General features: G+C 51.2%; 1 protein-coding gene across 2 annotated transcripts; it reads left to right on the forward strand.

Annotated features, from left to right (window-relative positions):
• Positions 1 to 1,079: 1,079 nt before the first annotated feature.
• Positions 1,080 to 14,384, forward strand: inhbaa (inhibin subunit beta Aa). Of its 2 annotated transcripts, none has more exons than XM_078096430.1 (3): positions 1,080 to 1,178; positions 5,980 to 9,007; positions 13,381 to 14,384. In XM_078096430.1, the coding sequence occupies exons 2-3, from the start codon at positions 8,524 to 8,526 to the stop codon at positions 14,199 to 14,201; spliced, it is 1,305 nt and encodes a 434-aa protein (XP_077952556.1). In that variant the 5' UTR covers positions 1,080 to 1,178; positions 5,980 to 8,523; the 3' UTR covers positions 14,202 to 14,384. The 2 variants fall into 2 exon arrangements, with proteins under 2 accessions (XP_077952556.1, XP_077952557.1); XM_078096431.1 differs by lacking the exon at positions 1,080 to 1,178 and having other exon boundaries at positions 4,676 to 8,300; positions 8,393 to 9,007.
• The last annotated feature ends 770 nt before the right edge of the window (positions 14,385 to 15,154 follow it).

A 15,154-nucleotide genomic window follows, 5' to 3' on the forward strand; every position in this document is an offset into this window, starting at 1 on the left:
ATGAATAAACTTATAATACTTTTTATGGATCTTATTAGGAGCCTGTGCTCATCCAGAGCGAGTCACATGATGACGTCAGCAGTTTACATTGGATCAGACTCCACGTTACACACATCTCAACACACTCCAGATGTCCGTGTGCTACACACTGTGCAGATGGCGCCCCGGCTGAGCAGAAGTCGCTTTGTTACTGAGGTCCCACCAGCTTCCAAGTAGATGTTCATCTATTCTCAGTCTGCACTGTAGCAGGTCATGACCCCCCCGAAGGAAACTGGTGAAGGAACCAGCGGTTAGGAGATGGAGAAGGTGGTTCTCCTGATGGAGGCTCATCTGAACTTCTGAGGAGCCTCCATGACTTGACTTGTGGTTTAACCTTTCATACGTAAGGTGGAAACATGCTCGACCATCTGCCCCCCAAGAGCCAATTCTGGTGTCTTAGTGGCAGAAGACCCCACCAGGCCTCGGGCTACGCCTGGGCACCACCTCCCTCCACCAGCACCGCCTGGTGAAGAGGACCCGGAGTTACACGTCCATCTCCAGGACATTTAGGAGTTCTTAATTCATCTTTCAGCTCACGGATGCTTTGAATTAGAAAAGAGAAGAAATGACCTTCGTGTGTGTGTGAAGTTGTGACTGAATGAAGATCTGAGGCGTGTTCACGTCCTCCATAAAGACTCTGTTGTTGTGTCTGTTGGAGGTTGCTTTGAAGGTCTTTGTGGTTGTTTTGTGTCTTTTTGTGATTCATTTACATCTTCTGATCCGTTTGTCTCATTCTTTGTGTGTTTGTGGTCATTTTATTCTGTATGTGAACCGGAGAATAAACTCCTTAAGTGGTGAAATCAAGTCTGTGACGCTGACTACGAATGTTTGCAGGTACACATTTATTCTCAGGCATAAAGAAAGTTTACTTGTTTGCAGACAGCTGTGAAACTGCACGATCCCCCTCATGTCTCCCCCCCCCCCCTCATGCCTCCCCCCTCATGCCTCCCCCCCTCCCGTCTTGCTCACGCAGCCTCTCGCATCATTTCCCTCCATCGCTGTCATGTTTGGACAGATTGCACACGGCGGTTTGGCCTGGATGTTGCGCTGCGGTCGGGGAGGTTTCTCAACACCAAGTGCTGCTTCTGAGGCCTGCGTCGCTACGCTGATAGCGTTGGTTACCACGACGACGGGTGACGGTAGAGCGAGTCTGGGTGTGAAGTTACCTTCTGTCCACTTTGTATTTGTGACGTTGATCTGCAGGTCGCTACAACGTGCTCCTTGTGAGAGTCAGATTGCTACTCTCGTTAGCTTTAGCTGGTTTATCTAAAGTGATGCGTTCATGGACCCTCGTAGGCCTTGGTGCAGATTAACCCGAAGCAAAGATGGATGAATATTAACAACGAGCCTCAGTGTTCTCCGCGCTCTGTAACACTCGCGCATGTACTTTGGATGTCAGAGACGTGAGACGTTGAGCGTTGATTCAAACTGACAATAAAACAGTGTTTGTCCTCAGGGCCTCGTCTCCACAACTCCGCCTTCCACAAGTCCTGTTGGTGTAAAGTCCCCGCTGAATGCCGCCGCGGGTTTAACCTCATTTATTCAGGTTCATACTCTCATTCTCATTAAGCAGCGCCTTGGACCTCTGGAGTTTATACTGAAGTGTTTCTGTTTTAAACTCTGATCTGAAACCAGCCAAGAAACTGCTGCTGAATTCTGCACATCGGCTGCAACAAATGGGACTCCTTATGACCCCCTTGCCTTTCGTCTCAGGTCTCCTCCAGTGTTTGACACTTGTTTAGCCACCAGCTGTCCACACGTCTCAGTAGATCCCAGAGGCTTACGGGATGATAGCGCTCAGATAAACAGTGATACAGCAGAAACCAGGACTACCGTGTGGAGAGAGAGTTTCCCTGGATGGACCCCAGCCTTCTGCCCAGCACCAACTGGATCGGGTGGATGATCGTCGCCATGGATGCAGAGCGGCACCACCCAGCGGCCCACTTTACAACCTCACATTTTCATGCTCATTGTGATATTTCAATGTCAAAGAATCTGCAAATTGCAAAGAATTGCTAAAAACCCTTTGTTTCAACTTCTACCTAAACGTGTTTCCTGTGACGTGGTTTCCTGTCTGACGTGGTTTCCTGTGTGTGACGTGGTTTCCTGTGACGTGGTTTCCTGTCTGACGTGGTTTCCTGTGTGTGACGTGGTTTCCTGTGACGTGGTTTCCTGTGTGACGTGGTTTCCTGTGTGTGACGTGGTTTCCTGTGACGTGGTTTCCTGTCTGACGTGGTTTCCTGTGTGTGACGTGGTTTCCTGTGACGTGGTTTCCTGTGTGACGTGGTTTCCTGTGACGTGGTTTCCTGTGTGACGTGGTTTCCTGTGACGTGGTTTCCGTGTGACTTGGTTTCCTGTCTGACGTGGTTTCCTGTGTGTGACGTGGTTTCCTGTGACGTGGTTTCCTGTCTGACGTGGTTTCCTGTGTGTGACGTGGTTTCCTGTGACGTGGTTTCCTGTCTGACGTGGTTTCCTGTGTGTGACGTGGTTTCCTGTGACGTGGTTTCCTGTGTGACGTAGTTTCCTGTGACGTGGTTTCCTGTGTGACGTGGTTTCCTGTGACGTGGTTTCCGTGTGACGTGGTTTCCTGTCTGACGTGGTTTCCCGTGTGACGTGGTTTCCTGTGACGTGGTTTCCTGTCTGACGTGGTTTCCCGTGTGACGTGGTTTCCTGTGACGTGGTTTCCTGTCTGACGTGGTTTCCCGTGTGACGTGGTTTCCTGTGACGTGGTTTCTGTGTGACGTGGTTTCCTGTCTGACGTGGTTTCCCGTGTGACGTGGTTTCCTGTGTGACGTGGTTTCCTGTGACGTGGTTTCTGTGTGACGTGGTTTCCTGTCTGACGTGGTTTCCCGTGTGACGTGGTTTCCTGTGTGACGTGGTTTCCGTGTGACGTGGTTTCCTGTGCGTGGTTTCTGTGTGACGTGGTTTCCCGTGACGTGGTTTCCTGTGACGTGGTTTCCCGTCTAACCTGGTTTCCTGTGTGTGACGTGGTTTCCTGTGTGTGACGTGGTTTCCCGTGACGTGGTTTCCTGTGTGTGACGTGGTTTCCTGTGTGTGACGTGGTTTCCCGTGACGTGGTTTCCTGTGTGTGACGTGGTTTCCTGTGTGTGACGTGGTTTCCCGTGACGTGGTTTCCTGTGTGTGACGTGGTTTCCTGTGTGTGACGTGGTTTCCTGTGACGTGGTTTCCTGTGACGTGGTTTCCTGTCTGACGTGGTTTCCTGTGACGTGGTTTCCTGTGTGTGACGTGGTTTCCTGTGACGTGGTTTCCTGTGACGTGGTTCCCGTGTGACGTGGTTTCCTGTGACGTGGTTTCCTGTGACGTGGTTTCCTGTCTGACGTGGTTCCCGTGTGACGTGGTTCCCGTGTGACGTGGTTTCCTGTGACGTGGTTTCCTGTCTGACGTGGTTTCCTGTGACGTGGTTTCCGTGTGACGTGGTTTCCTGTCTGACGTGGTTTCCCGTGTGACGTGGTTTCCTGTGACGTGGTTTCCTGTCTGACGTGGTTTCCCGTGTGACGTGGTTTCCTGTGACGTGGTTTCCTGTCTGACGTGGTTTCCCGTGTGACGTGGTTTCCTGTGACGTGGTTTCTGTGTGACGTGGTTTCCTGTCTGACGTGGTTTCCCGTGTGACGTGGTTTCCTGTGTGACGTGGTTTCCTGTGACGTGGTTTCTGTGTGACGTGGTTTCCTGTCTGACGTGGTTTCCCGTGTGACGTGGTTTCCTGTGTGACGTGGTTTCCGTGTGACGTGGTTTCCTGTGCGTGGTTTCTGTGTGACGTGGTTTCCCGTGACGTGGTTTCCTGTGACGTGGTTTCCCGTCTAACCTGGTTTCCTGTGTGTGACGTGGTTTCCTGTGTGTGACGTGGTTTCCCGTGACGTGGTTTCCTGTGTGTGACGTGGTTTCCTGTGTGTGACGTGGTTTCCCGTGACGTGGTTTCCTGTGTGTGACGTGGTTTCCTGTGTGTGACGTGGTTTCCCGTGACGTGGTTTCCTGTGTGTGACGTGGTTTCCTGTGTGTGACGTGGTTTCCTGTGACGTGGTTTCCTGTGACGTGGTTTCCTGTCTGACGTGGTTTCCTGTGACGTGGTTTCCTGTGTGTGACGTGGTTTCCTGTGACGTGGTTTCCTGTGACGTGGTTCCCGTGTGACGTGGTTTCCTGTGACGTGGTTTCCTGTGACGTGGTTTCCTGTCTGACGTGGTTCCCGTGTGACGTGGTTTCCTGTGACGTGGTTTCCTGTCTGACGTGGTTCCCGTGTGACGTGGTTTCCTGTTACGTGGTTTCCTGTGACGTGGTTCCCGTGTGACGTGGTTCCCGTGTGACGTGGTTTCCTGTGACGTGGTTTCCTGTGACGTGGTTTCCTGTGACGTGGTTCCCGTGTGACGTGGTTTCCTGTGACTGGCCGTGATGTCGTTGGTTTGAAGCCTCCTCTTGCAGTCGGTTCTCTGATGAGTTGTTGAGCGTCTGACGCGGAAACGCTGCCGGGAACCTCGGGGGATTTTAGACTGGGGGCGTCTGCACGCTTTACTAGTGCATGTAACACACTTCATTTCACATGCAAAGTGGTGCGTGTGTGTGTGTGCGTGTGTGCGTGTGTGTGCGTGTGTGTGTGTGCGTGTGTGCGTGTGTGCGTGTGTGTGCGTGTGCGTGTGTGCGTGTGTGCGTGTGTGCGTGTGTGTGTGTGTGTGTGTCTGTGTCTGTTGCCCTGAATCACCTCAGACCCTTTGAGATGTCATCGCTCTGAGTCTGGACAATGTCCTCTAACATAGAAACACACACGAAGCAGAAGGACGATGTGGGAAGATGAAAAGGAGTCGTGTGTGTGTGTCTGTGTGTGTGTGTGTGTGTGTGTGTGTGTGTGTGTGTGTGTGTGTGTGTGTGTGTGTGTGTGTGTGTGTGTGAGATTTCATGTGTTTTTAGATTTTTTCCATTTTATTCTTTTCAAGCAAATATAATAGTTTTCCTACAAAAGTCAAGCAACACTTTTCAATATAAAAATGTCTCAACAAAAGCTACCTGGTTGGATTGAGACTCAGTGAACATCTGTTGAACCTGAGGAATCATCTCAACACACTAATCTTATCTCCACATTTTCATGTTGTCACACATTCTGACAGGAAACACAACGACAGACACAACACGACTCTTTGTTCAGACGCCTCCTCTTCCTCCTCCTCCTCCTCCTCCTCTTTCTCCTCCTCCTCCTCTTTCTCCTCCTCCTCCTCTTTCTCCTCCTCCTCCTCCTCTTTCTCCTCCTCCAGCATCCAGCGTGATTGATGAAGCTGCAGAGACAGACAGAGACACAGAGAGACAGACAGAGAGAGACACAGGGAGAGACAGACAGAGAGACACAGAGAGAGACAGACAGAGAGACACAGAGAGAGACACAGAGAGAGACACAGGGAGAGACAGACAGAGAGAGACAGACAGAGAGACACAGAGAGAGACACAGAGAGACACAGAGAGAGACACAGGGAGAGACAGACAGAGAGACACAGAGAGAGACACAGAGAGACACAGAGAGAGACACAGGGAGAGACAGACAGAGAGACACAGAGAGAGACACAGAGAGACACAGAGAGAGACACAGGGAGAGACAGACAGAGAGAGACACAGAGAGACACAGAGAGAGACAGACAGAGAGACACAGGTCACTCAGGGACGTCCCAGACGTCCACTAGGTGGAGCTGTTTGTGTGTTTACCTGTTTACAGCCACACACCTTTCCTAACAGCCAGCGGGGTCTGATTCTCCTCACGTGTCCTCTGACGAGCCACCAGGGGTCTCTCGTCATAACAACATCTGCATCATGTCTTCATGTCTGCACGTCGGGTTCAACAGCAATGGACGTCTCTTTGGATTAATCATCTGCTCCATCGATCAAATGAAGTTCTGCTGTTCCGTCTCCCTCCCTCCAGACTTTGTGAATGTTTGTGTTTTTCAGCTTTGAAAACAAAGATCATCCGTTCCGTTGACGTGACGACGCCTCCGTGATTCACAGGCGGCGAGCTATTTAAAGAAGGCATGAGCTCATGTAGCGATGACGTCATCACTCCGGCGGAGGGAAGAAGCCCGACGTCTGATGGGAGCAGGAAGTGAGACCGTGCGACGTCATGGCGACCAGCTGCTTCTGTGACTTTGATCTCTTTGAAGGCTGTAGAACCCTCAGAGGACATGGTGGCCGTTTGACAAATTAAGCCAAAGTTCTAGGTTTTTTTTCTGAGGGAGCAAAGAGGAACCGATGGAGGGTTTCTAGTTCTCCTATAGAACGGATGAACCCCAAAATCTGAAGAACCTTTTTGAAACACCTCTTCAGAAGCTGTCAATATCCTCTCTGAGATTCACAGAACCTCTTAAAATAACCCTCTTTGGATCTGCCCCGTAGAACCCTATCTGAACAGCAATAACAACCTCTTAGAACCTGAAACTCTTGTTCCTTGTCACCAGAACCCGTTGAATCCGTTGATTTGTTTACTGTCCATCTAACCTTGTCATTTCTAAATCCAAACGCACTGTAAAAAAAACCTCATATTCCTTCCAGAACTCTTTAGACTCTCAAAAATAACCCCACAGAAAATCCACTGAATCTCTGAATCATTTAGATCTCAGCTCCTTCACAAAGGAACCCTTTTATTCTCCTCAAGACTACCTGAAGTAAGCTGAAGGTCCTGAGACTCATTCCTCGGTGAAACCACAATGACAGACTGGAGGAAAGAGGGGGCTGATGGGTTTGGAAATGAGAGGGCCACGCTTGGAAGAGAAGGTTTTTTCAGGGCGATGACAGGATGACTGTGAGGATAACAAAGAGGACCTTCTCAAGCAGATGTCTTAAGTTAGAACCAGGAGGGCCTGGTGTTTAACCTTTTCAGGCTCGTGGGAAATTATGCTTGTTAGAGGCCACTCTTGGTCTTATCCGTCGCCATCTTGGTTTCTATTTGTCAACATCGTGTTTATTTTCATCCACATTTGAGATAATGGAGGTTGATCCAACTGAACACTGGTCAAAACAACTGAGGACAAATATCAACTTTGATGAACTGGAAACAAACAACAAAGTTAAAGCTGTGACAAAAGAGATTAGAGACCTGTCAATCAACGTGTAGCCCCGCCCTACAGCATCCCCTGCTTCATGGTCTGTTTGACTCTAAATGGACCATAAGTCACTAAATGAACATCATGTTGTGTTGAAGAAGACTTGAAACTAGAGACTGAGACCATAAACTCATGTTTACAATGTTTACTGAGGGAATAAATCAACAGAGAAGTAGAGTCATTTCCTCATAGACGTCTATGGGAGCAGAGGAGTCGCCCCCTGCTGGTCACTACAGAGAAGTAGAGTCATTTCCTCATAGACGTCTATGGGAGCAGAGGAGTCGCCCCCTGCTGGTCACTACAGAGAAGTAGAGTCATTTCCTCATAGACGTCTATGGGAGCAGAGGAGTCGCCCCCTGCTGGTCACTACAGAGAATGCAGTTTTGAGACACTTATACAGGGGTTTGTACGTCTACTTCTCCTTCAGGTCTCATTCATAATGAGGTTATTAAACATCTGAATGAGAACCTGGAAGCTCTCCCTCTGGCTCCCCAGCCGCGAGGTGAAGGACAACGTTTGGAAATCTTGAGGGTGGAATATTTCACCACAGAAATGAGACCAGGAACAGGGAATACGATGAGACGAGTCATGATTTGTGATGTCATGTTGACTGGAGCCCCGCAGACAGACTAAACAGATCCAGACCTTCAAACAGACAGGAGACCAACTCAGCCCACCGAGGGAGGGGGGCTGGGAGGAATCCCAGCTCTGCTCCATTAACAGAGGGGAGGGAGGGAGAAGGTAGAAGTTGCAAGTGCTGTGAGTCACAGATGGGAGGGGACTGGAGTGGAGAGAGAGAGAGAGAGATGGAGGGGGGAGGGCAGAGGTATATTATGGTAGGAGGCTGCCTGGGCGAGAGAGGGAAGTAAAGAAAGAGAGAGCGAGTCCAGCCCCCTCCGCTAAAACCATTCAACTGGTGAGCGAAGAAGCATTCACCACTGAGACAGAGACAGAGAGACAAACTCCCTCCGTCTGGGACAACTTAGTGGACACCAGGAACCAAGATCTCCAGAGTTCTCCTCTATATTCGTCTTCCTCTCTGGCTCGTAACGCCTCCACGTTCGGCCATCTGCCACAGAGACCAAAGAAACCAAGAGAGACCAGCAAGACCAGGAGAGACCGGTGTGACCAAAGGGACCAGAGAGACCGGGAGAGACCAGCAAGCACACTAAGGCCAGTAGAGACCACAGAGACCAGTGAGACCAGAAGAGACCAGGATTACTCATTCCTCTCCCTTTTTTCTGTCCTCCATTCGGCTCTCACAGGTGGACTCTGGGCTCCAAACTACTGTGGTAGACAAAGGTGGAGCAGAGCAGACCTGATTTTAAAGCCAAACTCAACCCGCTCTGAGCATCCTCCACCAACCAGCCAGCCAATCAGGAGCCCCCGTGTCATCATGTCCGTCTGGGCTCTGCTGGGCTGGACCCTCCTGGTCCTGGTCCAGAGCTCCAGCTCCAGCTCAGACCCGCTGTCCCTCCCTGATCGCCCGGACGCCGCCTCCGGCTCCCACTGCCCCTCCTGCGCCCTGGCCCGGATGAGGAGGAGTGAGGGGGGCGAGACGGCGGGCCCTGAGCAGGAGGAGCATGAGGAGGCTCAGCAGGAGGTGGTGGAGGCGGTGAAGAGGCACATCCTCAACATGCTGCACCTCCAGACTCGGCCCAACATCAGCAGGCCCGTGCCGCGCGCCGCGCTCCTCAACGCGCTGCGCAAGCTCCACGTCGGCCGCGTGGCCGACGATGGCAGCGTGCAAATCGAGGGCGAGGAGGAGGCGCGAGGGAGGGGGGGCAGAGGAGCAGGAGGAGGAGGAACCATGGCATCGAGAACGGGGGACGGAGGAGACGCGCAAGAGACAACGGAGATCATCACCTTCGCCGAGGCCGGTGAGTGTGTGTGTGTGTGTGTGTGTGTGTGAGTGTGTGTGTGTGTGTGTGTGAGTGTGTGTGTGTGAGTGTGTGTGTGTGAGTGTGTGTGTGTGAGTGTGTGTGTGTGTGTGTGTGTGTGAGTGTGTGTGTGTGTGTGTGTGTACAAATGCTGTGTAAATCCAGTTTATTTGTGTTTGTGGTGGAATCTGAAACAGGTACCTCTGTGTTTGTGTGTGTGTGTGTGTGTGTGTGTGTGTGTACAGCTTCTTAATTCCACCTGCGTACACACACACCTGTAATCGCCTCCTGCTGGTTTTTAAAGAATACCTCGTTATCTGCTTAGAGAAGGAGACTAATTTGTGTGTGTGTGTGTGTGTGTGTGTGTGTGTGTGTGTGTGTGTGTGTGTGTGTGTGTTGCTTCCCTCTCCGACACACTGTGGAGACAAAGAGGGATGAAGACTTGCTTTAACAGTCAGACTTGGACCCTTTAAATTAGGTCACTGAGGGGTCACTGAGGGGTCACTGAGGGGTCACTGAGGTGGTCCAGTGTGTCTGAGGTTAGGTTGACATCTCACATCTTCATTGTGTAAACTGTCCTCATATTGTCGTGTTGGTTATTGAGTAGTAGAAGATTTCAATGATCATGATTCATCTAGTATTGAATGGTGTTCCTGTAGAACATCTCAGTGGGAATTCTGTGTTATTGAGCTGAACTCTTTAACCCCGTCGGGGAACAGTAGGAACCCATCTAGGGCCCTTCTAGGACCTTTCCCAGAACCCTTCTAGGACCTCTCCAGAGCCCTTCTAAAATTCTGCAAGAACCATTCAAGGACCCTTCTAGAGCCCCTCTGGGACTCTTCTAGAACGATTCTAGGACTCTTCTAGAACCATTCAATGACTCTTCTAGAGCCCCTCTGGGACTCTTCTAGAACGATTCTAGGACTCTTCTAGAACCCTTCGAGGAACCTTACATTCTGCAGGTGAATTCGGGTATTAGCTATTTTGAACCGGCTGGAGCGTGTTCTCCTGTGAGAACCTTCTAGACCCAGCTAGGCTGCTGCATTGTGCACAGCAAGCGACGCGTTCAGGGACCTCGGTGTTCACGGCGGGTGGGGAGGGGGGTAGGAGTGACGGGATTGTCGACCTCCGCCCGGCGGCTGGGACACAAAGTCCGTCTGTCCGTCCTCACACATAGACGACAGGCGGGCTAATTGGACCTAATGGTTCCATCATTAGGAACATTCCAGCTCCCCTGATCTTTGACCTCTGAGGAACCGTTCTTTGTTGGGTCCGGGCTTCTAAACAGCGACCCGCTTGATGGACGGCGGGTCGGCTTGCTGACTTCCTTTTCTTCTTCTTCTCCATGGTGGTGCGTTCATGGTCGCGTGTGTAATTTAGGTATCTGAGATGAGGAATCGTGACTCGGCAGGTTAACGGACCTTCTCATCTTTAGGACCCGACGCTCCGGATCCATCCATGGTTGAAACCATGAAAGATGATCAGCAGATATAGACTGATACTCTCACTCCTCCTCCTCCGTCCTCCTCCTCTCTGTGCTGTGATCCCACGGATCCGTGAGCCCCTCGGCCCTTTTCTCCTCCTCAGCTGATGATGAGGAGTCATCCAGGTTCCTTTAGAGCCTCCTGACCACTTTGGTCCACGGCTGCTTTGACGGTGTGTGTATCGAGACCTGCATCCTGACACGTCTTCACGGATCAGATGTTTCTTGGGTGTTAGAACCTTCCCCTGGACTCACTCTGCAGACCTGTGTGTGTGTGCTTGTGTGTGCGTGTGTGTGCGTGTGTGTGTGTGCGTGTGTGCGTGTGCAGCGTAGCATGCTAAACATGAGCCAACGTTGTCACACACACACCCTCAGCGTCTCTTCTCCCCGTCTTCCTGCCGGTGGAGCTGGTGAAGCTGCGTTTTGGAGATGATGTCAAAGAGAAACTAAAGATAAATTGACGGAGTGTTTTTTAATCAATGTGCAATAAAACACAATAAAATAAAACACACACACACATCTACACGCACACAGAGAAACACACACAAACACACCGACACAGGGAGGTTTGCTCAGCCTGTTGAACTCATTGAGGAGGGATTATGATGGACAATAGAGGACGCACACACACGGCTCCATCTGTCCAAACACACACGCTGTGTGTGTCTCTGTTAGTGCGTCTTGGTGAAGTGTGTACCGCCTCCGGTTCGTTTCAGCCGCCGATCTCCTCTGGGAGGCGACGCCCACTCGTTTAGGTGCTCTAGATGTTCCAGGTGCGTTGGGGGGCTCCAGGTGCATTCTGGGACTCCAGGTGCGTTCAGATGTTCCAGGTGCATCTACTCGTCCATGTCCTCAACAGGAGAGGTTGTTGTTGGTTTTCTGACACACGATGGGATTCAGTAGGAGGAGAAAGATGTGTGTGTGTGTGTGTGTGTGTGTGTGTGTGTGTGTGTGTGTGTGTCTGTGTGTGAGCCTTTTAACAACATACCAGGTCATCTTGTTTAGCTTTGTTCGTCTGATAAATCAAATCAAAGTCATAATACGCCACAAGGGCCGATGGGAGAATTGTGAAATGTTTGGAGGAGGTGATGAAGATGATGAAAGTGATGAAGGTCTGAACCGGGTTCTAGTGGGTTGAACCGGGCTTTTCTCGTTGCTGCTTGATGGTTTCAACTTTATTCAAAGGTCTGATTGTGACATCACGAACTGGACCTGCTTGGTCCTGGTCCTGATGGTTTGAGCTCCATAAACCACAAGACGTAAACAAACAAAATGACCTCTGATGACCTAGAACAGATTCTGTGGTATTCTTGTGTTTTCGGTCCGGTTCGATCCACCGGCCAGAACTCTGCTTCATGAGAGACACGTTGGTTCGTGAACCTCGATGGCGAAGAGAGACGAGCTGTGAGGAGACGACTTGCAGAGCTCGGACCAACTCCAGGATACAGGAACTCCTCTTCATCACCTTCAGCGTCTCAGACGGCATCTCTCTCTAGTGTCTGAGAACCTCTACAGCAACAAACTCCTCTTTAACTCTGCAGCTGAAGCTCCTTTTCCCCGCTTCACACGGGTGGCCAGTGAACGCCTCGTGGGAGCCGGAGCCGCGAGACACTAACAAAATAATCCCCTTAATCTCTGATGTTAGCGTCCATATTCACCCTTCATCCACAAACACGTAGCCAGACTCTGCAGGGAGAGAATTCCTGGCTGAAGCCATTTAGCCCGAGCAGCTGATGCCTTCACGTGCATCGGTAATTTGGAGCTCCTGTGGAAATCACAGGCCGTTCTTTTGGTCCCCATCAGAGCGTTTGACGACGCTTCGCCGCGTGTTTGAAGCAGTTTGAAGCCGCTTGAACCACTTTACTCAAGTTTGAACCGGTTTGAAGTGGTTGAAGCGGTTTGAGGCTGCTTGTTATTCTGGGAATCAGAGAGGAAACAGATGCATTGGGTCATCAGAGCTGGTCAGAATAAAGCACAGCAGATCGTCTTCTTCCTCCTCTTCCTCAGCAGCTTGAGTCAACATCACACGCTATTCTGAACTCGTCTTATTTCTTACACGCCGCGATGATGGAAGTGAGATAATCGCCTTCAACGCCGTTAATGGATTTGCTGAAGAGCCGCCGCCCCCGCCGCCATTCACCGAGTCACAGATCGAGACTCGGACTTTCTGCTCGGACGCCCACGAGCGAGCGACATTACAGGGGGGAGGGGGGGCAGACAGACAGACAGACAGACAGACAGATCTTATGTAATGTTGCTGGACTATAAGTGTCTTCAACCCGGTGATTAGCTCGCTGTGTTGCCTGGAGGTTTCTGCAAAATACAGGTCTGCACACAAGTAAGTGTGTTTGTGTGTCTGTGTGTGTGCGTGGCGGAGGGTGTGGTTGTGTGTGTGCTCTGCAGTGTTTGTTGTAGGTTCACAAGGCATTGAATGAAGAAGTCTTTGACCAATCAGGCGTGAGCTCTTCATGATCACATGACTCCTCCTTAAATCACCTCCATCTTCAGGTTGAAACCTGCAAACGTCTACCCCTCCAAAATAAAAGTCTCTCCTCCTGCTTAAGACTTGTAGCTCTTGAGAAGTTTTCCATAATCCTTTGAGCAGAACTGTTTGCTCACTTCTGGTGGAAACGATTACCGCCGACCGCTGCCGAGTCAGCGCGTGTGTGTGTGTGTGTGTGTGTGTGTGTGTGTGTGCGTGTGTGTGTGTGTGTGTGTGTGTGCGTGCGTCAGCTGAAGGTCTCTCTGCACAGTGATTAGTTTGGTGTTGCTTCCTTTCTCCACCTGGTTACCCGTTGCCACGGTTACCTGCTGTGTGGTGCGATCGGAGCCAATCAGAAAGCGGTTCTGTTGTCCTAACCCCGCCCCTCTCTCCCTCTCTGTGTCCCAGGTGAGTCTCCCGGCCTGGTGAGCTTCGTGCTTTCTAAGGACGGAGGCGACCTCTCTCTGGTGGAGCAGGCTAACGTCTGGCTCTTCCTCCGCCTCGCCAAGACCAACCGCAGCCGCGCCAAGGTCACCATCCGCCTCTTCCAGCAGCGCCACCCCCCCGTCGGGCGCCCGCCCTCGCAGCAGGACGACGTCCTTCTGGCAGAGAAATCGGTGGACACGCGACGCAGCGGCTGGCACACCTTTCCTGTTTCGGCGGCGGTGCAGGCGGTGCTGCAGGGCGCCGGTGGCGCCGCACTGAGCCTCCGTGTCACCTGCCCACTCTGCGCCGACGCCGGCGCCACGCCGGTGCTGGTCTCCGGCGGGCCCGAGGCCTCGCGGGGCGCCAACCAGCGGGAGCAGACCCACCGGCCCTTCCTCATGGCCGTGGTGCGGCCGGAGGACGGCAGCGGCTCGCCGCGGCGCAGGAAGCGCGGCCTGGAGTGCGATGGGAAGGTGCGCGTTTGCTGCAAACGGCAGTTCTACGTCAATTTCAAGGACATCGGCTGGAGCGACTGGATCATCGCGCCACCCGGCTACCACGCCAACTACTGCGAGGGCGAGTGCCCCTCCCACGTGGCGAGCATCACCGGCTCCTCGCTGTCCTTCCACTCCACCGTCATCAGCCACTACCGCATGCGGGGCTACAGCCCCTTCCAGAACCTGCGGTCGTGCTGCGTGCCCACCCGGCTGAGGGCCATGTCCATGCTCTACTACAACGAGGAGCAGAAGATCATCAAGAAGGACATCCAGAACATGGTGGTGGAGGAGTGCGGCTGCTCGTAGGCGGGGCCGAGGGGAGCTCCGCCCTTTAGGGAATCAAACTCCAAGTCTCCTCGGCACTTTCAGAAAAAAACAAAACAAGAGAGTATCTAATATATTTTTGTTACAAACGGGGGAAGCGACGCGTATTTATGATTTATGAGACGAAGCGCCTGAAGATTAAAACTATGCAACTTGTTTCATGTATCACAGACTTTACTTTCTCTCTCCTTTTGTTTGCTTTTATTGTTCAAATGTACGAGGAAGTAGTTTGACTGTGTGTGTGTCTGTGTGTGTGTGTGTCTGTGTGTCTGTGTGTGTGTGTCTGTGTGTGTGTGCGTGTGTCTGTGTGTGTGTGTGTGTGAGTGTGTGTGTCTGTGTGTGTGTGTGTGTGTGTGTGTGCGTGTGTGCGTGCGTGTGTGTGTGTGTCTGTGTGTGTGTGCGTGTGTGTGTGTGTGTGTGTGTGTGTGTCTGTGTGTGTGTGTGTGTGTGTGTGTGTGTGTGTGTGTGTGTGTGTGTGTATTGACAGAGATACTTGAAAGAAACAAGTTTGCCTGGCTGCTGGAACCAAACACTTCTTCATGTTGCCATGGTTACCATGGATGGTATTATTATTGTAATTATCATTATTGACAGTAAGTATATAAATAATATTATTGTTATTATTATTATTGTTGTTGTTAATACTTTTGTTTGGCTGTATGTGTTTTATTATGTCGAATTATGTTTTTCTTTTAAAGAAACGTTACAAACGTCTTTATTATTTTTTGCACTATAGCGACAATAGCCGGAGGTCACATGTTTATGCTAAGCTAGTTGATAACAGCTAACAGATGAATGTGGCACTAAAAGTAGCTCCAAGCACGTTTGTTGCAGTGGAAGATGAGATGCTCTGATGGATTTGACTCGTTGAGTTTAGTGAACCTTCCCAATCGCTGAACCAACCTAGTAGAGAAGTAGAACAAACCTTTTTAATG

The sequence above is a fragment of the Gasterosteus aculeatus genome, chromosome 21 (genome assembly GCF_964276395.1).
Source record: "Gasterosteus aculeatus chromosome 21, fGasAcu3.hap1.1, whole genome shotgun sequence".
In the NCBI taxonomy this organism is placed as follows: domain Eukaryota; kingdom Metazoa; phylum Chordata; class Actinopteri; order Perciformes; family Gasterosteidae; genus Gasterosteus; species Gasterosteus aculeatus.